Here is a 25,666-nt window from a genome sequence, read left to right as displayed (position 1 = left end):
CCCACTGTACTAGCCTCTAGAAAGAAGTTCTTAAGGAATTCTTAGTTGCCATTCTTTTTCTTAAAATTCCACTGAAGTTTTTGTTTAGTTTGGGAGGAAGGAAAGGGCTCCACACTCAGCTGTGCTCAAGGCTTACTCCTGGGTCCTTGCTGAGGGATCATTCCTGGTGGTGCTCTGGGGACCATATGTGGTACTGGGGATCAAACCCAGGACTGCTACATGCAAGGCAAGCACCCTACTTGTACTATCCCTCTGTCCCCTTAAATCCTTTGCTTTTAAGGATATCTTTATTCTCTTTGAGGAAAGTTTCTTGACTAAATAACTGTTAGCACATACTATTGCTAGAGAGTACTGTTTACCTTCCAGCAATATTTTTCTCATTTTAAGCTCTCATTAATAGTTGTCTTAAAGCCCCCTTTTAGGTTTCTGGTGCATTCCTTTTGGCTAGCATTGGTCCTTCAAAGTTTTACCAGTATTCCCTTGAAGTGCTTTCCAGATTATATCACCTGTAATACCAAAGCCAGTATTACATGCTTTAGAAATTTATTCCCAACCCCTCACTTCCCATACTAAGATCTGCTCACATTATTTGTGCAGCATGGCAAATAGTCTGAAACTTATTTATTATCTTAGAATAATACCACTGTTCGAGAGGGCCAGACACAGTAACAACAAAGTCTCCAATGGAGACGTTACTGGGCCCGCTCGAGCTCGAGCAATACCACTGTTATGTCTCAAAATTTCTATGGGTCAGAGATTATAGAAGACTGGCTAGATGGTTTTGACTCCAGATCTTTCAGGTGGCTGAAGTCAGATGGGGACTAGAGCAACTACCCTCAAGGGAAATGATAATGGAAAGGAGGGTACTGGAACAGCTGGGATGGCCCAGCATATTTCTCTGTTGTGTAGTTTCAGAACCTTTCCATGTGGTCTCTTCACATGGACTAGTTTGGGCTTCCTAACAGAATGGCAGCCTCAGGGGAGTTGGACAGAATACATGGCAACTGAAGGCTTCAAGGGTGAGTATTCCAGTGAACAAGTCTTTTTTTTTTTTTAATTTTTATTAGTGAAACACCATGAGGTACAGTTGTAGACTTACAAATTTTTGTGCTTGGGTTTCAGTTTTACAGTGATCAAGTACCCATCCCTCCACTGGTGCCCATTCTCCACCACCACTGATCTCAGTATCCCTCCCACTCCCCAACCCCACATCCCACCCTGCCTTTGTGGCAGGGCATTCCCTTTTGCCAGTGAACAAGTCTTAAAAGCTCTATCACCTTTTCTAAATCTCAACCTTGAAAGTCAGCAGTGTCACTTTCAGTTTATTCTCTTGATCATAATTATCCTCACCTTTTGATGTAAAAGATAGTCAATATGAATTTGTAGGTGAGCATGTAAGATGAAAAATAATATTGTCATCTTTAGAAATTAAAATCTGCTCCAAATTGGAAGCATCAAATAAACAATCTGACCTGAATTTTATACTTTTCAGGACTTTCTAAGTATCAAATAGATTATTGTCCTTTGTGAACTAAGAGTGTCATCAGCAAGAGAGAAATTATTTTGGCAATTTTACAACTATTAAGTGCAAAGTAAAACTAAATATTATATACTGTTTTAACTTGTTCAGCTGTTTACTGAGAAAGTTATTGGACTTGTATTGAGAAATGCTTTCATCTACATCAAACCAGTATTAGTCATGTCATGATAATGTCCATTTTATTCATTTACATTCTGAATATCAGACAAAAAAATCTGACTTGCTGTATATCTTGAATAATTTTAAAATTTCATACAAGCAATATATATATATATTTAGTCACTGAAATTGCTAAGTTATTTATGCTTGGGTTTCAGGAATACAATGTTTCAACACCAATATCTTCAGTTCTCTTGACAACATTTTTTAAAAACATGCATCATGTGTTGCTACTTAATAGTAACTGGAGACTAGGCATGCATGATAGCATTTTATATAGGTACAAGTTTTCTGTGATTAAATATGAAATTGTATCCCTGAAACATACACATGTTAATAGCAAAATAGTTAAGTTAAATTACTCTAACTTGAAATTTAGCAGATATTTTGTCATTGTAAAAAGTGTCATTTTTGAGAAGAAATACAAAAGGCACATGAAGTAATGCTCTGCCACTAATCATCAGGGAGATGCAAATCAAAACAATAATGAGATGTCATCTCACACCACAGAGATGCATCAAAAAAAAAAAAAAAGAATAACCAGTGCTTGTATGGATGCAGGGAGAAAAGGACTCACATTCACTGCTGGTGGGAATGTCGACTAGTCCAGACTTTCTAGAAAACAATATGGACATTCTTTAAAAATGTAGAAATTGAGCTTCCATTTGACCCAGCAACACCACTTCTTGGAATATATCCCAAGGGTCCTAAAACAAAATAAAGAAATGAAGAAGGCATTTGCACTCCTATGTTTTTTTCAGTATTATCCACAATAGTCAAAATCTGTCTACTGTTGTCTTTTCAGCAGATCTGAGTGTTTGGGTAAAATCCCAAATAATAATGGTGGGTCTGGTGTCAAAATATTGAATGTGATCAAAGTAGAGAGAGAGAGTAAGGTGGAAATCATCTGCCCCACAGGTAGGGGGAGGGTGTGGAATGGGGCTATAATGGGGTTTTTGGTGATGGAGAATGAGAATTGATGAAGGTATGGGTGTTTCATTGTATGACCAAGACTTAAAACCAAAAGCTTTGTAACTACTCTCACGGTGATTCAATAAATAAAATTATAAAAAATAAAAAAACAACGTAAGGTGGAGTTCATGCCCAATTCAATCAGCTAATCAGTGGCTGAAACTAAGGTACATAAACACAGTGGAATATTACTCAGTCATAAGAAAAGATAAAGTCATGTAATTAGTTGTTCCATGTAGGGATCTAGAAAGTATCATGCTGAGTGAAGTTAGAGAAAGAGTGATCTAGAATGATCTCTCAGATGTGGGATATAAAGAAACATAAAGGTGAAATTACAAATACCCAGAGAAAATGGAAACAAAGAACATGAGAACTGGTATTCCGAGTAGGAAACATGGTAACATGTTATGTATGAAACCTATCAGTAACAATACTGTAAACCAGTATAAAAGCATATGGGTGTCTCTCTGTATGTGTATAAAAGTTTATATATATATATATGTATATATATATAAAGAGTCATAGAAGAAGACTGACTGGAGAGAGGCAAATGGGGTGAGGGTATTGGTCTTGGGAATTTGACACTGGTGAAGGGGATAGGTGTTGTAAAATTGTATGGCTGAACAACTTTGTAATTTACGATGACTAAGAAATAATTTGTTTAAAGTGGTATTTTTGAGTGCTAGGGAGATGGTTTAAGAACTACAATATATGCTTTGCATATGGAAGCCCCAGGTCTAACCCCTGACACAGAGTGGTTCACTGAGTACCAAGCTGGAAGTAGTCCTCTCCCCAATCATTGTGCCAGGTATAATAGCCCCTGGGTACGTTAATAACTGCTAGGTACAGGTATAATCCTCCTCCCCAAAAACCAAGATTTTTTAAATGTCCCCACCCCTAAATATTTAATTTTAGCTTAGTTGTGACCTCTTTGAACTTGCCCTTTTGGTGAGGGGTGAATTTTGTTTTTTTGGTGTGTTGTTTTTTGTTTGTTTGTTTGTTTTTTTGCTTTTTTTGTGTCACACCTAGTGATGCATAGGGGTTACTCCTGGTTCTTTACTCAGGAATTACTCCTGGTGGTGCTCAGGGGACCATATGGGATGCTGGGAATCGAACCTAGATCGGCCCCATGCAAGGCAAACTCCCTACCCACTGTGCTATGGCTCCAGCCCCAAGTGAGGGGTAAATTTGGGGGCCTTTCAAGCAGTGCTCAGGGGACACTCCAAGCAATACTCAGTCAGCTAGGCTACGATGGTTTGATGTTTCAGCTCAGTGGTGCTGTGTCTACCCTGGTAGTATTCTGTGGCCACCAGGGCCACGCCCACATTTAGGGCTGTCCGAGGTAGTAATTGGATGTCTTGTGGTGCCAAGGTTTGAACTTATGTCCTTGGCACATGACACTGGTTACCGAACTATTTCCCCAGCCCCATTAATTTGCACTTCTTTATATGTGTGATTTTCATGAAGGATGATTTTGTCCCATGTAATGGACATTTAATAACATTTGAATATTCCTTGTCAAACCTGGGAGAGAGATGCTAGTGGGTGTAGAGTGATTATGCCACCAGGAGTCTTTAGAGTGTACCCTACAATGCTACTCCAACAAAGAATCATCTGACCTAAACTATCTGTAGGAGTGAAGCTGAGACTACTTTCACCAGATCATTTCACGTGATCATAAAGATTGGCTCAAGTGGCACAACACTTGCAGCTCTGGGTTTTGTCCCAAGGACCATATTGCCTACTGAGCACCGCTGGGTGTGGCCTTGGTGGCTCCTCCCCCTTCCTTGGCCCCCCGCCCCTCCCCCGTCCCCGAAGATCTTGCTTTACTCTAAAGGATTGTGTTCTTTTGCAGGTTTTTAGAATATATAATAATTATTTAGAACATAGTTGACAGTATAATCACTGTCATCTGCTTTGGGGGGATATGTTTAACCAGAGTGATAGTGCAAATGTTTAAGTTTCTTTTTATCCCACAGTACTCAGTCCAGTAACTTGTCGCTTAATAAATAATTTGTGAGCTTTACAATTAAACATAGCCTTTGAAATTGTCTTTACCACTCCAATATTTTGGTGTATTATTTTTGAACGACTGAATTTTTTATTGGTTTTAGGATTGTCACTTGAATAAATTAGAAGATAAGACTACTTGAAAATTGTTAGTGTAAAAAGGAGTTAGGCAGAAAAATTTTAGTAAGACATGTTGCTTATGTTGATCAACTATTTGTGCATTCAAGTGTACTTCTGGGTGTTACAGTGGATATTGATTTTTAATGACAAATCTCTTATCTTTTTGTTGTCCCTCCTGCCTCCCCCCCCCCATGCTTTCTATCTAGATGAATTTTCCTGCTGAATATATAGTGTTTGATTCCCAAAAATTTTTTTTGGTATTTAATGAAGGTTTTATTTTAAAACAACTTTATTTTTGTGCATGAATTACAGCTTTCATAGATATGTTTTCTTTCTCTCATTTTGAATTAAGTGCTTCTAAATATATAAAATGCCTTCAAATTGTTTAGCTGATGTTATTATTTTGATTACCCCTCACCCACACTGCTCAACTTCCAATGTTCTCATTTTCTCTCATTTTTATTATGTGTAAAGGTCTAACTTTGGATTTTTCTAAAGTGCCTTGTAATGCTGATTCTTATTGTGGGAATATAAATAGGATCCTTCTAAAGTATTTCTCTGTAAAATATTTTTCTTTTATCAGAGTTAGAAATTTTGGGTTAATTTTGTTTCAGAAACACTTTTTCCTACTTAGGTAATTATCATTGCATAGATGTTACTGCTTGGGGGATGGGTAGTGTTTTGAGATCAATGACTTATAGTGACTCATGACTTATAAAATGATAGATTTTAAAATTGAGGTCTAACATTTTAAAAAGAAATAATTACTTAACTTCCCTATTTCTGTAAGAATGTGGAAGATTTGGTGAGGTGAGCAAATATGTTGAATTTCTATTTCAGAAAGCCTTCAGCCTGAGTCATTGATTTCATGGCACATCCAGACAATCAACGGTGGTACCTGTCAGCATAAGAGAGAAAATCATTCTATATGTGTATATATATATATATGCATATGTATGTATATGTATATATATGGTAGAGAGTTCATTAAATTAAAATGAATATTTCTGTATATATGACTTTACGATGTTGAGATAATGTAACACTACATAGAAAAATCTTAATAAATGAAGCTGAAAAAAAGAGTAAGGGAATACTACTTGAGAATATTTCTTTTTAGTTCCCACACATTAAAATTTTTATCTTAAAGTATTGTATTTCCTTTGCAAATTATTTTATCAGCAGTCCTTTCCCTAGGCAGCACTAAACTCATTTACTGCTGTATCAAAATTTTCTCCCCATTTTTGATATAAGATGCAGAAATATTCTTATCCTGGTTTGGTACTCTTGTTGAATTACATATTAAGATTTTACTGTTAATGCCTCCATATAGAAACTGGTACTCTGGGTAGTGATGACTTTTTTCTTGTCTGCAAAATACAGATCTGTTGATTTTTCTTGTAATACAGGATGATGAAAACAATAACCCGTCTTCACAAAGCTATGATGCTTCTTGAGTATTTCACAAATAATTCTTGGGTCTGGAATACTGACAATGTCAATATGTTAATGAATCAACTAAATCCTGAAGATAAAAAGGCGAGTATTTTCTGTTTCATTTAGTAAATAAGTAGTAGACTGAAGAATATTTAGAGAATATTTAGTGGGTGTAGAGTGAGTATGCCACCAGGAGTCTTTGAAGTATTTGCTTTGTGCAACTTTTATTCAGTATATAATCTCATCAAAGCACCAGTCATGATTATTGGTGGTAAAATGAAGTCGCTTTTAGAATTTATAATGTAAAAAAAAATTATGTGTTTGAGAGTGGCAGAAATATTTTCAGTGTCATTGAAAAGTTGATTTCTTTCTTTCCTCTAATACCAGACTCAAAGAGAACTTTAACCTTTTTATTCATTCATTCCCACTGTCTTCCCCCATACATATGTTGTGTTTTGAGAAAAAGCTATCAGAAATAGTTTTACATCTCTTTTTATGTTCTACATTTTGCTCTTTGTTTTAAACAAACTGTTCTTTTTGAGGTCACTATAGGTGCTTTTTTAAAAGCTTAAATGAAGCATTATCTATAGAACCTCTTCCTTTAATATTTAGGACCTTTGAGGTAATTTTAACAGTGATTGCTATCCAAACTGGCAGTATAGTTATATATTTATTTTAATTTTATTTTCTTAGTGAAGAAGATAATTTTTATTGAATAAAACATGCTTAGAAAGATGTGAGAATAGAGAAAGAGGGGAAGTGTGTTCAAGAGAGAACACAGGTTTCTCCAGAGTGAAAATAAGCAAAGAAACCTAGAGACAAGCAAGCAAGATACATGTTCAAGGGAGAATGAGGACTTGAAGAACAAATATAATGTAGAACATTATACATTAAAGAATTATACATGACTTTAGTTCTTAGATTATTTTGTTCAGTTTTAGATTTATCTTAAGTATTCACCGTGGTTCTGTGGTCTCAGACCTCTTTAGGATCATTTTCTTTCTGCTTGAAGTATAAAGTATATCCAGAATACCAGAATATTATTCCATAGGGAAACTATTTGTAGTGAACTGTTTTCTTTCTTTCCCCCTAACTTTACTTAAGCATCTTTAAAGGTGTTTAAATGGATTTATCAAAAAATAGTTCAATAATGGGCCTGGAGCGATAGCACAGCGGGTAGGGCATTTGCCTTACACGCGGCCAACCCAGGTTAGATTCCCAGTATCCCATACGGTCCCCCGAGCATTGCCAGGAGTAATTCCTAAGTGCAAAGCCAGGAGTAAACCCAGAGCATTGCCGGGTGTGACCCAAAAAGGAAAAAAAAAAGTTCAATAAAAGAAAGTTGTTTTATCTCACTGTGGTGTTCCTAAAGAATTGTCTGAGGCATTTCTAAGATCATTGTTGCTATAGCCTTCTGTGTTAATTGTTTTTGTTTACTGCACTTAATGGGCTTCTATGCTGCTTTCCCATATAACTTACTGTGCTCCTTCCTACTGGACTGTTAGTTTTGTAGAATTTGGAGGTGTTGCATGATCACACACCCCAGGAGCTTTAGAACTGGATGATTCTTTGGCTTGATGTCCCTTGGTATTAGTCTTGAAGCCTTGATGCTGGGTCCTTTATATGGATATGGGACCTGCCCTTCTCCCGAGACGGCCCAGAGTTTTCAACCCAAAGACTGGTATACCTAGGAGTTTCATCAGCCTGGCTCTTTTTAGTGTGAAACTGAGCTCTTTTATATGCAGAAGACTGGGGTGTAGGTGCAGCTGCTGGGACTTTTAGCAGGGCAGGAACTTGGTCCCACTCCCTCTTGGAGGGCGCCAGTTTTTAGCCCAAAGACTGGTGTGCCTGGGAGTTGCTTTGGTTTGGCATTTCTTCCAAGATTACATTTACAAACTCTATTTTTATCTGACCTGCCCTATGTTTCACCCTTTTTTCTATAATATGATACTAGCTTGTCAGTGATACTCTTTTTGTGGTATTGCTTGCTTTGTGTGTATGTGTGTGTGTGTGTGTGTGTGTGTGTGTGTGCTTTAATTGTGAACACTCTCCTCAGCTGTGCAGATTTAGAGTATTGTATTATTTCTGCATGACTTAAGTTCCCAAGTATGCTGTTTTTCTCTCTACCAACGTGTGTAGTGGGTTTATTTTTTAATTTTGACACTGAAGATACAAATTTTCAGTTCTTACCTTTGTTTAGAAATACTATAGAAGACCACTTAGGGGGACCAAAGCTTTATAGTCAGCTGTCTTTGCACAGTCTTTAAAGCTGTTGTAATTTACCAGGGTACTGTAGATAATCTCAAACTAAAAGATTGTGGCTTCTCTTTGGTACATCTACACAATGGAATACTATGTAGCTGTCAGAAAGGATGAAGTCATGAAATTTACATACAAGTAGTACTACATGGAAAGTATCATGCAAAGTGAAATGAGTCAGAAAGAAAGGGATAGACATAGAAAGATTGCATTCATCTGGGGAACATAAAGTAACAAAATAGGAGACTAACCCAAGAATAGCTGAGATAAGTACCAGGAGGATTACTCCATGGCTTTGAGGACAACCGCACATGCTAGGGGAAAAGGCAGCTCAGATAGAGAAGGGAGCACCAAATAAAGGGTATTGGGAGGTTCCTCTCAGGATGGGAAAAGCATGATGAGAGTAGACTATAGTCCGAACAAGATTGCCACTCAATGTCTCTTTTGCAAACCACAGCAGGCAAAAGGAGAGAGATAACAAAAGGGAATGCCCTGCCACAGTGGTAGGGTGGGATGGGGGGGCGGGGGGTGGGAGGGATACCGGGACTGGTGGTGGTGGAGAATGGGCACTGGTAGAGGGATGGGTATTCGATCATTGTATAACTGAAACCCAAGCACAAAAATTTGTAAGTCTACAACTGTACCTCATGGTATTTCACTAATGAAAATTTAAGGGGAAAAAAATGAATTTTGTTTATAAGGCACAGTGTTTTCAGAATCATGTTATTGAATGAATGTAATAGCTCAGAATTATTCCTCATATAAAATGTAAGACTTTTGAAACTAATTTAAAAAAAAAATGATTGTGGCTTCTGATAATTGGTGTTTACTGAAGTGGGCCATACCATCTCCACCACCTGGGAGCGGTCACTGGAATGGTCCGGTGAAGGGTTGTAGAAGTTTCTAGTGCAATTGACCAGAGAGGTAAAAGTAAAGGTAAAGGCCCTCCCGTTGATCGTCGATTTGCTTGAGCGGGCCCAGTAACGGCTCCATTGGAGACTTTGTTGTTACTGTGTCTGGCATATCGAATACTCTCGGTAGCTTGCCGGGCTCTCCGAGAGGGGCAGAGGAATCGAACTCGGGTTGGCCAGAGAGGGGAGCGTATTTTCTGTTTATTCACTTAAAGAAGATAGATTTCCAAGGAATCATGATAGGGTTTTTTTAATTTACTTTTCTCAAAAGGCGATGATGATAGGTGAAATAAGTTTGGGAACCTGTTTGCTAATTTCTTATTTTTCTCCTATCAAACCCTTCAACTCCTTCCACCCAATGCACAACACATGCTGCTCTTTAAGACAGTATTTACTTGGGGGCTGGAGCGATAGGACAGCGGGGAGGGCGTTTGCTTTGCATGCAGTTGACTTGGGTTCAATTCTCAGCATCCCATATGGTCCCCGAGCACCGCCAGGAGTAATTCCTGTGTCAAGAGCCAAGAGTAACCCCTGTACATTACTGGGTGTGACCCAAAAAGCAAAAAAAAAAAAAAAAAAAAAAAGACAGTATTTACTCTAGTGAAGAAAAAGAAACTCCCCTCAGGCTCTCCTTGAGTTATTGCCTTCTCTCTAAATAGCAGTTCTCTGGATTTTTTATACCAAATATTTGTTTTATTCACTTTTACTTCATACACATGATTTCATACTGTATTTTTTATTCTTTTGTTAATACAGATTTCAAGAATTCGATTAAGTAAGACATTTTGAATTGTGAAAATTTTTAGATAGACATTGTGAAAAAAATTACCCTAAAAAGTGACCTTTATCTATATTTGTTTTATTGTAGACCTTTAATATTGATGTTCGGCAATTACATTGGGCAGAGTATATAGAGAATTACTGCATGGGAACTAAAAAATATGTATTGAATGAAGAAATGTCCGGCCTCCCAGCAGCCAGAAAACATCTGAACAAGTAAGTTCTACATACGTTTATATTTCATCTTTATTAAATATTAAGGCACTTTCTTGGATAAACTGGTGAATTGCTATTATATTTAGAAATAATATACTTTGGGATTGAAGCTATAATTTAGCTAAAGAAAGCTGAAATTTTATCTGTTTATCATCTTTATCAAGAAGTTCAGGTTATGAATGCCCAAGAACAGATGACTGGTTAAAGAAACTTTGGTACATCTACACAATGGAGTACTATGTAGCTGTTAGAAAAGATGAAGTCATGAAATTTATATACAAGTGGTACAACATGGAAAGTATCATGCTAAACGAAATGAGTCAGAAGGAGAGGGATAGACATAGAAAGATTGCATTCATCTGGGGAATATAAAATAACAAAATATAAGATTAATACCCAAGAATAGCTGAGATCAGCACCAGGAGAATTACTCCATAGCTTAGAGGCCAGCCGGGCATTCTAGGGGAAAAGGCAGCTCAGGTAGAGAAGGGAGCACTAAATAAAGGGTGTTTGGAGGATCATCCCAGGAGGGGAGATGCATGTTGAAAGTAGACTATGGACTGAACATGTTTGCCACTCAAAGCCTCTTTTGCAGAACACAACACCCAAAAGGAGAGAGAGAACACAAGGGATTGCCCTGCCACAGAGGCAGGGTGGGATGGGAGGGTTGGTGGTGGGAGGGATATTATCCATGGTGGTGGGAATTGGGCACTGGTGGAGGGATGGGTATTTGATCATTGTATAATCGAAACCCAAGCACAAAAAATTGTAAATCTACAACTGTACCTCATGGTGTTTCACTAATAATAATAAAAAAAAAAATTAAAAAAAAAAGAAAGACTCGAAGAAATCTTATACATTTTGGAAGAGCTAGCTTTTGCATATTTTCTCTGTTCTGAATAATATTATAATTTTAAATAATAAAAAAAAAGAAGTTCAGATTAAATTTAGTTCTAGAAATCATTTATCTTTTTACTGCTACTAAATCTAAACATAATAGGAGAAAATTAAAAAAAAAATAAGAGTTCATTGAACGTTTTTTTGTGGGGTACACCCTTAGATGTTCATAGCACTCTTCCCAAAGCAGTGCTCTGGAGCTGTTCCTGGCAGTACTCAGTACAGACAGCCATGCAGTTCTAGGGATTGAACTTAGTACACCTACATGCAAAGTATACACTCCAACCCTTGATCCATTTTCCCAGAAACATCAAGTTTTGTTTTCTTTTTTTGACTATACTCAAATATATCTTTAAAAGAGGTAAAAGAAGGTCATACTACAAAGAATATTTTCTTTGTAAAATAGTTATATTTATTCCCTTAGATTCTTTATAAAAGTAATATTTCCTGATTGAAGGAAAAAGCCCTTCAGAAAATAGAAGAGGAAAAATTACTGTTAATTCAGAATTCAAACACAAAGTTAATTTTAACAGTAATTAGTTTTTTTTAAAACCATTTTTATTGAGGCACCAGGGTTTACAATACATAAAGTTAAAGGTGTCAAATGATCAAAAGTCAGGTGAACAATCAATAGAAGAACTTACAAATAAAGAAAAGCCCAGGATATTCATATCAGATCTGTCAAATCAGACTCAATGAACCAGAAGAGAATGAAGGGGTATAATACAAAAACTCATTGAAATGAACAACTAACCAAGAATATTCTATCCAGTTAGATTATCATTCAGATTTGAAGGAATGGTACAGAGTTTCATGGATAGACCAAAGTTTAGGGGATTAATAGCCTTGAAACTAGTTTTGCAAGAAATGTCAAAGGATAGGACAAACAGTAGTGTCTTTAAAATGTTTGTCTCTAGGATGATGTATATATCAGATTCTTTTGGGATTATATGGGAAGCTCCAGAAATAGTAGAGGGTATATTTGCTTTATCTACAATACACTTGCTTCTTAAGATGGTATTGGGTACTCAGAGTGATACTCAGTAATACTTATTGAATGAACAAATTTTCATCCCCAATACACTTGTTATAATTTTTTTTATGTTATTGTTAGTGGAGGTTATACATTAGGTAGTAGACTACTATCTAGAATCTGAATCATCAGGTTTTTGTTTTGCTAAGTTTCTAACTTAGCAGTTTTTTAAATAGGTTTTAAATAAATACATACTTAAACTTTGATTAGATTCAAAACTAACCATTGTTTTGTTATGCTATCACACATATTTGAGAAAATCTTATTTAATAAGTTCTTTATTTTCTAGGTTGAGGAACATTCGTTATGGTTTCAATACTATCCTTGTGATCCTGATCTGGCGCATTTTTATTGCAAGATCACAGATGGCAAGAAATATCTGGTACTTTGTGGTTAGTCTGTGTTACAAGTTTCTGTCATACTTCCGAGCGTCCAGCACTATGAGATACTGAAGAGAAGAATTAAAGCATTAGAACATCTGTGTATATGGTGGTCTGAATGAACAAATGTAAAATGTACTGAAATCATCTCACCTTTTGTCAAGACATTAAACCATCTTAGATCAGAGTGTGAAATAAATTATGGTACATTTTATGTAACATTTTAATGTTATCCTCATAAAATTTAATGAATACACTGTAATATGCCAGCTCAAATCTACAGTAGCCACCAAAACCATCACTTAATATTTTGATCCCTGGGGAAAAGGGTGGGGAAAGGTAGGAATGGGTAATAGGAGCACTGACCAGTTTAACTGTGCAATTCTGGAACCATATTAATTAAAATATGCCTTAAATTAGTGCATTTCTAATTCTGATATTTAGTGCAATGGAAAACATTTATTTGGACAGGAATAGTAGCTAAGGTTTTTGATATTTTGTTCTTCAGTGTTTGACTTTTTTGCATTGAAGTGGATTTTATTTTTGTTAAAATTACAGCCAAACTATTTTTACACCAATCCTGTAAGTTACTGAACTGTCTCTCAAACACGAAAGACATTCTCTAATTTTTCTTTTCCAGTAAGAGGTTTGATGTATATTATTTTTCTGTAAGCTGTCATTTGCTTTCATAATCAGAATTCTGTTACCACTTTGAAGTTCCTACTGAATCAAAATGGTTTTGAAGATCCTTAACAACATATACTGTAATTTGAAGGAAAATGAAATGAAATTTAGTAAGACTGTTAGTGTAAAAAAATAAAAGGACTACATTGTGCCCACATTATGACCAGTCAAAAAAAAGTCTTGTGAGATTTTTGGATTGTTTTAAGCTAAAGAATTTCTTGAGACCTTTGTGGGGATGTGACTCATACTTGTGTGTTCCTCCCTTTTGAAAAACTTATGATTTTTTATCAGTAAAAACTGAAAGTGCATTATTATGGAAGAATGTATTTGCAGATTGTCATAACATTTGTCACATCTGTGTAAACACATACTAATTTTTGACCTTGAGAGCTGAATTCCTTTAAGAGAAAAATACATAACATGTGTATAAAATTAAATAAAGGAATTTATTTACATACCACATAAAGTAGCAATCTGTTGAATGAGTTTGAAAATACCATTTATTTTTTCTGCATGTGGTTTTAGCTGTAGAAAAGAAATAAACTATAGAAACATGTAATATCAACAGATTAATGTATATTTTAATGATACACTGCAGTTCCCTTTAACCCTGTGTAGTAGTTAATTCTCCTTACTGTTTTAATATACATTGGATTTAATAGACTGATCAGCACAACATTCTAATTTAGCTGATCAAGTTTTACTATATATAAATCAGCATTGTTATCTTGAATATGTTCAATGAGGTCAGTTGACAATACAAAAAGTTACATAGAATTTTTGTCTTAATTTTGTCAGTTTAAATATAGTGTATAAGAAGTTTATTTTGTTGATTTGAGAAAAACTAAATGTAAAGGAAATCACCTTCTTCCATGCAGGTGTGTAATGTTGGAAAGAAAAAAATGCTTCCTTGTCGAAGCCAGATTTTCTGTAGTAAAACATTTAAACATTATTTTGAAATAAATATGTAATAAATATATAGAGATATAAAAGTTCTTTGGCTCATGATGCTAGTCTCTGGTCTAGGACCATACCTTGTTTAAGGTGTGAGAGACTGTTACAGTGTCGATAATGGATTAAATGATGCCTTTGATTTTAAATTGGTCTACATTATTAACTATAGATGCTCTATGCATTGAGTATTCCATCTCTTTAAATATATTATCATAATGTTTTAAAAACATGCTAACATTTGTATGATTTTTATACTTCTGCTGAATATATCTAGAATTAGATGAATTGCCTTTGCGTCTTGCAAAAAAAAAATCAGGTACAACTTTGATAGGCATATGAAGTACATAGGAGTATGTCTCTTCTCAACTGTGTCATTATTCTTGTAACTTAATTTAAAGAAATAGTAACTGGGAGGATGCTGAAGCCGAAGCCATTGAATTTTGTTTTGTTTGTTAAAGCTAATGAATAAAGTACTATGTCATACTGGAGCCTTGAAGTTCTAAAATTAATATGAAAAGTATGAGGGATTGTTAATCTTTATGAACTAGACAAAACTCAAGGATTTTGCAGATCGCTTTTGTTTGTGTCATTCACTAAATGATTTTAGTTCTATTTGATTATATTTTCTACTCAACCTCAATTTTAACACAATAGGCTGTTAAATAAATCGTAACAGTTTGACACATTTGATAAAGCTGTATTGTATAAATTTTTTGTTTTGTTCCCCCCTCTATTCACTCTGGATTCCTACAATTCTGGCATCTACATATGTCGATTGTGACATCATGTGAATATACTGATATTTGACTTGGTAACATTATTGTGTCTTAAAACAACACACATGTATAGCAGTACATTCTTTGACTTAAGGATGGTATAAAATAAGCATTGTTTGAATTTATTTATGCTTGGAATCAGGGAGGAAAACTTTTTTTGTGTGTTTATAGGAACTAGGTTTAAGGGTTTTTTGTTTTAAATGTAAGTTGGTAATCTTTTATAAAAAGCAAATTCAAGCATTATAGGGTGTCTTTGTAAATCAGAAAGTAATAAATGAAACCCTATATTTCCGTTACAAAATTTGTTGTATTTTTACAATATTCTGAAAATTACCCTGAGGTTACTTATAAGATAATGTGGTTGGGATTATAGGAAGCTGTTGGAGTGATAGCACAGTGGTAGGGCGTTTGCCTTGCACGCAGCCAACCCGGCCGAGCTGGGTTCGATTCCTCCATCCCTCTCGGAGAGCCCAGCAAGCTACCGAGAGTATCTCGCCCACATGGCAAAGCCTGGAAAACTATCTGTGACATATTTGGTATGCCAAACACAGTAACAAGAAGTCTCACAATGGAGACATTACTGGGCCTGCTCGAGTAAATTGATGAACAACGGGAGGACAGTGATACTCATTATAACTTAATTTTATTCAATTCCAGTTTTTCTGATAGCATTTTAATAATTGAAAGTCAGGGTAAACGTTTTTGTTAAGGTGTTATATTTATGTATTTAGTTAGGATGAGGTGAATTTTTATTTTCTGTACCAGGAGACTGCCAGATTCCAGAAGCTGTCTCAACATTGAATTTATAGCTACATTTTTCTCATTTATTCAATTAGTATAAGGGATTCTTCATTAGTAATACAGATTAACTATAATAATAATTAAAAAAAGAGCATCATTCCCCAGCAGTGCTAGGCTAAAGCATTGAATCAGTCAGGCCTCTATGGATGGACTATATATCACTGGGAGTGGTCCCTGGCCCCCTGAGTACTGTTTTGAGACATGCCCCATCTCACCCCACAAATGGCTATCAGGTTGTAAACGAGTGAGTATAAATGGTTTTCCAAACATGCTTCCAGACTGACTCTAAACTCTTAACTTGAAACCTTTAACTTGACTTTCTCCTTTTTGAGGAAAGCTCACCCTTTTGTGTGAGAATCTAGGAAAGGAAGGCTTGCTGCATAATTTGATACTAAAACTAGCAATATGATGAAAGAAATATTTTCTTACTGAATTTAGTTTTTATCTTAAAGCATTTTCTATTCATGAATGTGACTTTTTTTTTATGGTGGTATCTTAGCATATTTTTCTGCTACCCTAAAGTTTCCTAAATAAGTCATCTTTGTCAATTCAGCATAGTTGTACAAAATTGTTAAATAATACTTTTTTAAATTAAAGACAAATTTGAGTAACACTAAGTTTGATGTGCTGCTTTGAAAGTTAATGAGTCTAAAGTACATTTATTAGGACTGAGATATAGCTCAGCATTAGAGGTTTTGCCTTGCATGTATAAGGGTTTGATCCCTGGGGCCACAAATAAAACGTACTTAGAAAAATATAAGTGTGAGTTTAGTATTTTACTGTGGATCTGAACTCAGAGTAGGGCTTTAATTGTTTCATTGCAAATCATAGACAATACTTTGTTGTTGTTATTGTTGTTTTTGTTTGGGGGCTATACCTGCGGTTCTCAGGATTTACTGCTGGCTCTGCACTCAGGGATCACTCCAGGAAGGCTCTGGGGACCATCGGGAATGCTGGGGATAGAACTTGGGTTGGCTGTGTGAAATGCAAGCGCCATTTCCTCTGTACCATCATTCCAGCCCCTCCATAGATAATACTTTTATTTACAAGGAAAAGAGGCAATGGTGATTTTCCTGAATTTATTAAAATATATTCTTATTTTTTAAGTGTTTACACAGATTAAACTTCGTTAAACATTAAACTTCATTTTGTTTGCTTTTTTTTGGGTCACACCTGGCGATGCACAGGGATTACTCCTCACTCTGCACTCAGGAGTTACTCCTGGCGGTGCTCAGAATCGAACCCGGGTTGTCTGCGTGCAAGGCAAACACCCTACTCGCTGTGCTATCTCTCCAGCCCCTTCATTTTGTTTTTTAACCATTCTTAATGAGGTACTAGGATATACAATACCGTTAAATATACTTTTTCTTACATACATCATTTCAGTACCATATCCATCATCTAGAGAGCTGACTTCCTTCCACCAGTAATCCAAGGGCCCTTTGCAACCTCCCTTCCCCTTTAAACTCGGTTCTATAGACTAAATCTCCAGTTCCGCTGGTTTTTGCCATTTTTTCCCTCTATTTTTTATTTGACAGATGGGAGAGAGGTTTTTGTTTTTGTTTTTTGATTGTGGAGTTTAATTTCAGCTTACCTGAAATTCCACAAAAATTGTAAATCAATGATGAGTTGATAAAATATTTTTAAAATTTACGGGTACATAATTTTTTTTATTCTGTGCTAATCATTTTTAAATTTACACAAAATACATATGTCCTACAAATGTAGAATTTAGTAAGAGTATTAAGAAAATCTGAATTGGCCTGTAAATAGTATGAAAGTGTGTTTTATCCTAAGAAAAAGGATATTGACCTTATTTTAGAAAATACAGATAATGCTTAAGTCTTTGCATTAATTGATGGAAGATTATAATAAAAATCTCTATGAATGTAAAAACACCTGGCATGACAGAATATTCAGTATAACTGAAACATTACTTCACTATTGAAAATGTATCAAATTCTTTGGCAAGCTAGGAATAAATCTCTCAATCTAGTAGAAGGCAGTCATAAATGAATGTCATACTCAGTGCCAAGTGCTGAGAAATTTGTCTTTTTTTTTTTTTTAATTTTTGGATCACATGGCACTGCTCAGGGGTTACTCCTGGCTCTGCACTTAGGAATTACCCCTGGCAGTGGTCAGGGAACCATTTGGGATGCTGGGGATCAAACCTTTGTCAGCTGCATGCAAGGAAAACGCTCCAGCCACTGTAATATGTTCTGGTCCCCTTAAAGGTTATTTAACACTTCTTTCAAAGCTGGTTTCAAGGCTATGAATTGCCTAAGCTGTTGCCTATCCATGAAGTTCTGGATAACTCTTAATCTGAATGATAAATCTAGCTGGATAGCATATTTTAGGTGACATGTTCATCTCATTGAGTTTTTGTACTATATCTTCCCATTCTCTTCTCGACCATAAAGTCTTATTTTTTTTCATTTTTTATAATTTTATCTATTGAATCACCATGAGAGCAGTTACAAAGCTTTCGGGTCTAAGTCTCAGTCATACAATGAAACACCCGTACCTTCACCAGTGCCCATTCTCCACCACCAAAAACCCCAGTATACCCCCAACCCTCACCCTCCCCCTACCTGTGGGGCAGATGATTTCCACATTACTCTCTCTCTACTTTGAACACATTCAATATTTTGACACCAGACCCACCATTATTATTTGAGATTTTACCCCAACACTAGGATCTGCTGAAAAGGCAACAGTAGACAATTTGTGTTCTATTGCTGGTTATGAATAACATATGATGTCGCGTGGCTGCAGTAGGGCCATGTGATTTTGAAATTCCGAAATTTTAACACTTAAATCTGGAGGGATTTCTACCAAAAGCCACTGGGTTTCGACATTTGTTCCTGAGTCTCTGGGATCACGGCCGTTGAGCAGCTTGATCAGGAGCCAGAGAGGCTTTCGTGGGAGATTACTTGGGGTCTCGTTGGAGTGGGGAGGACAGGCCTGGTTCCACCCCCATCCCGTGAGGCTCAACAAGTTTTGTCACTGCGGGCCCAAGCCTGACTGTCCAATGGCCTCTGGAGGATGACGGCTACCGAGCCACCAGGGGAAGCAGGCAAAGGGACAGCACCCTTCCCCCCCTGGGGTGGCCGGTGACAGTAACCTACTGTGTGGACGCATTTCTGCCAAAAACCGCTGGGTTTCGAGATTTGTTTCTGCGTCTCTGGAATCATGACTGTTAAGCAGCTTGATCAGGGGCCAGAGAGGCCGTTTGTGGGCGATGACTTGGGGTCTCGTTGGGGTGGGGAGGACAGGCCCGGCTCCCCCCCATCCCGTGAGGCCCAAAATGTCTCGTCACTATGGGCCCAGACCTGACTGTCCAATGGCCTCTGGAGGATGACGGCCACTGATCCGCCAAGGGGGAGCAGGCGGAGGGACAACACCCTTTCCCCCTGGGGTGGCCCGGCGACAGTAACATACTGTGGTGGACCATAAAGTCTTATTTGATAGGTCTGTGAATCTTACAGATTTTTTCTTTTTTCTTTTAATTTGTTTTATTTTGTGGTCACACCCTGTGTGGCTCAGGGCTTACTCCTGGCTGCACACTCAGGAATTACTCATGGCAGGCTCAGGGGACCATATGGGGTACTAGGGATAGAACCTGGGTCTACTGCATGCAAGGCAAACACCATATTCATTGTACTATTGCTCCAGCCCCTGAACTTTCCTGTTTTGATCTCGCTGTTTTAAATATATTGTCTGTGTCTTTGCCTATTGTCATTCTTAGTACACTGTTTCTTAGAGTTTTTCTCTTTTGAGTCTATTTTGGGCCTCTTGGATTGGGCCTCTTGGATTGAGTGCCTGTATTCTTCAACTCTGGACAATTCTTATCTATGATTTCTTTTTAGTTCATCAAATTCCCCTTTCTGTTCTTCACAGACTCTGATAATTTTTATATTGTTACTCTTGAACTCATCCCATAGTTCTCTGGTGTGCTCTTCATTTCTTATTACAGTTTTCTGCCACCACCAATTTTTTTTTCTAGAGGTTTACTCTATCCCATTGTGAAACTCCTGATCTTTCCCTCAGCTGCTGTTATTTTGCTGCTTAAACTTACTGAGTTTTTAAATATCACCTACCATACCCACTCTTCCTCCCTCCTTTCCTACCCCTTCCTTTTTTTTTTCTCTTTGGGAGTGATACCTAGCTGAGCTCATGGGACCATATGGGGTGCCAGGGATCTAACCCTGATCAGCCATGTGCAAGGCAAACATCATACCAACTGTGCTATCTCTCCAGCCCCATTTTCTGTCATTTACTTGAGTTCATCAAGTATCCTCACTATGGTGTCACTAAAGTCATTCTTGGAGCTGGTTGGTAATGTTTGAGCTTCTGTGTTACTGTTTCACACTCACTGAGCTTGGTGGAATTCTGTGTCTTCCCCACCAGCTTTATTATACTCCTGCTTTGCTGAGGGTGAATCTTTATAGTTAGCCACCCCCGACACACAGGCGCACACACACACACACACACACACACACACACACACACACACACACCTCCCCAGAGTCTCTGAGGGATTGTCACTGTCACTGTCACTGTCTTCTTGTTGTTCATCGATTGCCTCGAGCAGGTCCCAGTAATGTCTACTTTGTCCTAGCCCTGAGATTTTAGAAAGTGCCACATTCAAGGCTTTTTCAGGGTCAGGAGAATGAGACCCATCATTGTTACTGGTTTTTGGCACATTGAATACGCCACAGGGAGTTTGCCGGACTCTGTCATGTGGGCAGGATACTTTTGGTAGCCTGCCAGGTTCTACAGAGTAAGAACTAGATGATAAGATGTCGCGCGGCCACATATGCAGCCCCGTGCTTCCGGGAGCAGGGTTTTATAGTCTCTGGGTCTTGACTGTTGATGGGATTACATGGTGCCAGGGGCAGTTGGTGGGTGTAATGCTTACATTCTGGAAGATGGGGATCTGGGTGGAGGAGGCCCCAGTCCCAATCCGAGCAAGCTTGGAGATCTACACCCCGGGTCCCACACACCTGGGTTTCTCGGCCAGTTCCTTCATGCGTGAGGCTTGTCTGAATGTGTGGAGAGTGGTCGTAAGCATGGCTGTGACTGGAACCGGAGGTCTCCAGCTGCCGGGGCTCTGCTTGGGGAAACTCAATCCACCCTCCTCCAAGGGTGAGGACAGCCAGGCATGGAGGCAGGAGATTCTGCACTGTTCTCTTCCGGGAGCAGGGATTGGGGTGCTCTTTTCCTTTTCTGTCTGTCTTCACCCAGTGATAGGAAGTGTAACTGTGAGCAGTGTGAGATTTGATGAGTAGAGCTGACATATGCATATGCATGGCTGTACATATAGGACCACTTGTTTCAGGAAAGAAGGTCCAGTTTCAGGAGATGTGGAGCTGGGCCTACTGATAAAGAGAGGTCACATGTGGAAGCTGCTAGACTTAGCTGGGAGGAAGGGAAATATGCCTCCAATCCCAACATAACTCTAGTTCCAAATTATTTGATACTCTCAAAAATTATGATACACACAATTTGAATGCTAAATCCTAAAGGTAGATAGTATGCCTTGTTTAGATCTGGCCCACTGAGCAATTATGTGAAATAATTGTGTATCAATAGACCACATAGAATCTCAGTGGGCCAGACCAAACATGCCTACCCTTTAGGATGTTATGATTTACACATAAGTAAACATAATTTTAAAATAACGTGTAAAGAAAGAAAACATACTGAAAACCAAGAAGAGTGATTTACAGCTTAGTGGTCCAGGAAAAACCATATATAAACATAATCTAAGGTGTAGTTTTAAGTCTAACTGGGAGAGATACTGGGATGAAAAAGCATTTGAGACATGGGAGGGCGGCAGGTGGGGGAAGCATGTGTAAAGACTGGCAAGTGTCAGGATAACAGGAAATATTTTAGTCTAGTAGGATAAATGAATAGGGGAAAAGTCAAGGGAGGCAGCTGATGATTTTGCCTGCTTAGAATACATTGGACTATAGATTGACTGTTAATGAAAATTCAAAACACACAAGCACAGGCATACCTAGTCATTGCACATCCAACTCCAATGAAATATGAGTGATGTTGGACTTAAAATGAACTGACTTACTACCTATATTTTCTAAGTAAGTTTACATATAGAGAAATAAGTCGGCTAGGATAGTGTCACTAAATCCTTTTGGGTGAGAGACTGGGTTTGAGCCACGCTTAGCTATCCTCAGGGTTTACTCATGACTGCTTAGAGATCATATGTGATACTAAGGATCGAACCAGGGTCATTGTGTGCGAGGCATGCACTTAACCCCTGCACTATCACTAAGGGTTTTTGTTTGTGGTTTTGGTTTTTGAGCCACACCCGGCTATGCTCAGGGCTTACTCCTGGCTCTGTGCTCGGGTGTCACTCCTGGTGGTTCTCAGGGGACCATATGGGATAATGAGGATGGAATCCAGGTCAGCTGCAAGCAAGGCAAGCATCTAACTCACTGTGCTATTATACTTCTACCCTCATCTTTTTAAGAATACAAGCAACACCAGTGTTTAAACGACTGGTCTTTTTGTTTTGTTTGTCTTGGCGCAATACTCAGCTGTACTTAAGGCTTACTCCTGGCTCAATTTGGGACCACTCCTGGCAGGGCTTGGCGGATCAATGGGGCTGGGGATTGAACCCAGTCAGCTGTATGCAAGGCAAGCGCCCTATCCACTATACTATCTCTCTGCCCCATTTGGTCTCCTTATGTTCATTTTACTCAAAGTGCAAATGCTGAGATCAGCAATGGCAGCAACTGCATCATCTGAGAACTCAATAGAAATCAAACTTCATAATGTATTTGAGATCCACTGTGTCAGAAACGGGTGGAACCCATCAGATTGTTTAAAAAAACTCTCCATTTTGTTATTTCTTTATACACCAAAGTTAAAGAACATAATCTTCATGACAGACCAATATGATGCAGAAGGTCTACAATACTAGAAGCAAGATTTTAAAAGTTCCTATTGAACAAAATACATAAAGTAATATAGAACAAATTATTACACAAAAAGTCCTGCTTTATAGTGGCAGACTTATAGGTATACTCATAGTAGCTTTGAGTGTAATTTAAAGTCACGGTGTACTCCATAACCTTGGAAGAATGCATTTCCATTTCCTTATGTTATCTTCTATTTCTTCTAATAGTGATTTCTAGTTTTCATTAAATAAAGCACCTTTAAAAATATTTAATTGAGATTCTATGGTGTACAATGGTTTCTCATGCATGTAATTTCAACACCCCACCTCCATCACAGCGTACCCTCCTTCCCCTCCCAAGGGCCCCTCCCAAGGCCCCTCCAACTCAATTGTGTGGATAAGTTCTCCCATGTTGCCTCTGTCACTATCTTGCTGTATGTCTTTTAATTCCCACATATGAGAGAGCTCACTCTATGTCTATCCCTTTCCTCCTGACAGACTTCATTCGGCATAATATCCTCTAGTTCCATCCATGTTGTTGCATATTGCATGATTTTGTTCTTTCTTGGAGCTTCATAGTATTCCACTGTGAATATATGCCACCACTTCTTGAGCCTCTGTAGTTGGGCATTTGGGTTGTTTCCATATCTTGGCTATTGTACAAAGTGTAGCAGTGAACATAGGTGTGCATGTATCTTTTTGAATTACTGTTTTTGTGCTTGGGAGATAGATACCAAGAAGTGATATCACTGGATCGAATGGTAATTCTATTCCTGTTTTTTTTTTTATAAACTTTTCCATGTCTTTTGAATATTGCTTTACAAAGCTAAACCAGAGGACATCCCCACCAACAGTGGTTGATTCTTTTCTCACCACACTTCCACCTCACTGGTTGTTTCCAGACTTTTGGATATGTCTGGAAACCTTTTTTTTGTTCATTCCTAGGTACATTATTTTTGCCGTATTATATATTGGATTAATTTTTTTCTCTTACCTCATTACATATGAAAATGCAACTGATTTTTGTGTAACGGTTTTATAGCCAATTCTTTATAGTTTCTTCTTTCTATTAATTTTTGGGCTGAGTCAAGTATAATTCTGTATCTATGAATAGTGATAGCTTGACTTCTTTTCCAATTTGAATCCCATTAATATCTAAAACTTGCCTAATTTCTGTGGCAGAGGCTTTCAATATTATGTTGAAAAATAATAGTGATTGTGGGCACTCTTGTCTGTGTCTGATCTTATTGGAAAGGCTTTCAGTTTTTCTCCATTAATGATGTTAGTTGTTGGTTAATTATACATAACCTGTGCCATAATGAGGAAAGTTCCTTCTATCATTTTTATTGAGTTTTTATCATAAAAGAGTATTAAATCTTGTCAAAAACTTTTATATCACATGGAGGGACCTGGAGAGTATCATACTGAGTGAAGTTAGCCAGAGGGGGAGAGGCTGACACAAAATGATCTCTCTTGTATGTGGGATAAAAAGAAACATAATGCCCAAAGACTATCCAAAGACAGTGGAAACAAAGAACATGAGAATTCTATTTAGTAGGAAATATGCCACTTTGAGGGGGCTCGAGGATAGGATGACAAATGCCTATGGTGGAGGGAAGCATTCAACCAGGGTGAGGAGGAAGTGGAGGTGGTGCAGAAAGGTGGTAAAATGTTATGTATGAAACCTTATCAGCAACAATACTGTAAATCATAGTGCAAGATATATAAATATATGTGTCTATATCACTTATCACTTAACTTCCCATTAGTCGTCGATTTGCTCGAGCGGGCGCCAGTAATGTCTCCATTCGTCCCTGTTGCCTGCCAGTGTAGCCCAGTGGCATCTGTTCGCTCTGGGAACATGAAGAGCCTCAAACCGATTGTTCATGATCTTGATGAAGATGTCTGACCATCTGGTAGGTGGGCAGCCACGCGGTCTTTTGACATTCCGTGGGATCCAGTCGGTAACAGCTCTAGTCCAGCGGTTGTCTTTAAATCTCATTACGTGACCAGCCCATCTGATTTTTGACACCTTGGCAAATGAGACAGCGTCTCTGATTCTTGATCGTCGACGGATGTCGGAACTCCGGATTCTTTCTCTCATTTGAGTGAAACGTGATAATTTTGTAATTTTATGGTGACTAAATTTTTTTATTAGTAGTAGTATTTTTTAATTTTATTTTTTAATTTTATTAGTGGGACATCATGAGGTACAGTTGTAGACTTACAAATTTTTGTGCTTGGGTTTCAATTATACGATGATCAAATACCCATCCCTCCATCAGTGCCCATTTCCCACCACCACGGATCCCAGTATCCCTCCCACCCCCTATCTCCCATCCCACCCTACCTCTGTGGCAGGGCATTCCCTTTTGTTCTCTCTCTCTTATTGGGTGTTGTGGTTTGTAAAAGAGGCAATGGGTGACAATCATGTTTGGTCTATAGTCTACTTTCAGCATGCTTCTCCCATCCTGGGAGGATCCTCCCAACACCTTTCTTTGGTGCTCCCTTCTCTATCTGAGCTGTCTTTTCCCCCTAGCATGTGCAGCTGGACTCCAAGCCATGGAGTAAAATTCCTGGTACTAATTTCGGCCATTCTTGGGTGTTAGTCTTCTATTTTATTACTTTATGTTCCACAGATGAATGCAATCTTTCTATGTCTATCACTTTCTTTCTGAGTCATTTCTCTTAACATGATACTTTCCATATAGTACCACTTGTATGTAAATTTCATGACTTCTTCTTTTCTAACAGCTACATAGTACTCCATTGTGTAAATGTACCAAAGTTTCTTTAACTGTGACTAAATTTT

The 25,666-nt window shown here is 37.7% G+C and overlaps 1 protein-coding gene across 4 annotated transcripts in view; it reads left to right on the top strand.

Moving 5' to 3' along the window:
- The window catches only part of FAR1 (fatty acyl-CoA reductase 1), a 66,231-nt gene extending 52,057 nt beyond the window's left edge, over nucleotides 1-14,174 (top strand). For all 4 annotated transcript variants that reach the window (XM_056116225.1, XM_056116223.1, XM_056116222.1 and 1 more), the window contains 3 exons: nucleotides 6,211-6,340; nucleotides 10,277-10,404; nucleotides 12,624-14,174. In XM_056116225.1, the coding sequence (XP_055972200.1) occupies nucleotides 6,211-6,340; nucleotides 10,277-10,404; nucleotides 12,624-12,786 (421 nt within the window). In that variant the 3' untranslated portion in view covers nucleotides 12,787-14,174. The remainder of the gene's footprint in view (nucleotides 1-6,210; nucleotides 6,341-10,276; nucleotides 10,405-12,623) is intronic.
- Nucleotides 14,175-25,666: the final 11,492 nt, after the last annotated feature.

The sequence above is a fragment of the Sorex fumeus genome, unplaced genomic scaffold (genome assembly GCF_029834395.1).
Source record: "Sorex fumeus unplaced genomic scaffold, SorFum_2.1 ptg000030l, whole genome shotgun sequence".
NCBI lineage: Eukaryota > Metazoa > Chordata > Mammalia > Eulipotyphla > Soricidae > Sorex > Sorex fumeus.
This window is presented reverse-complemented; position numbering and strand designations above follow the sequence as displayed.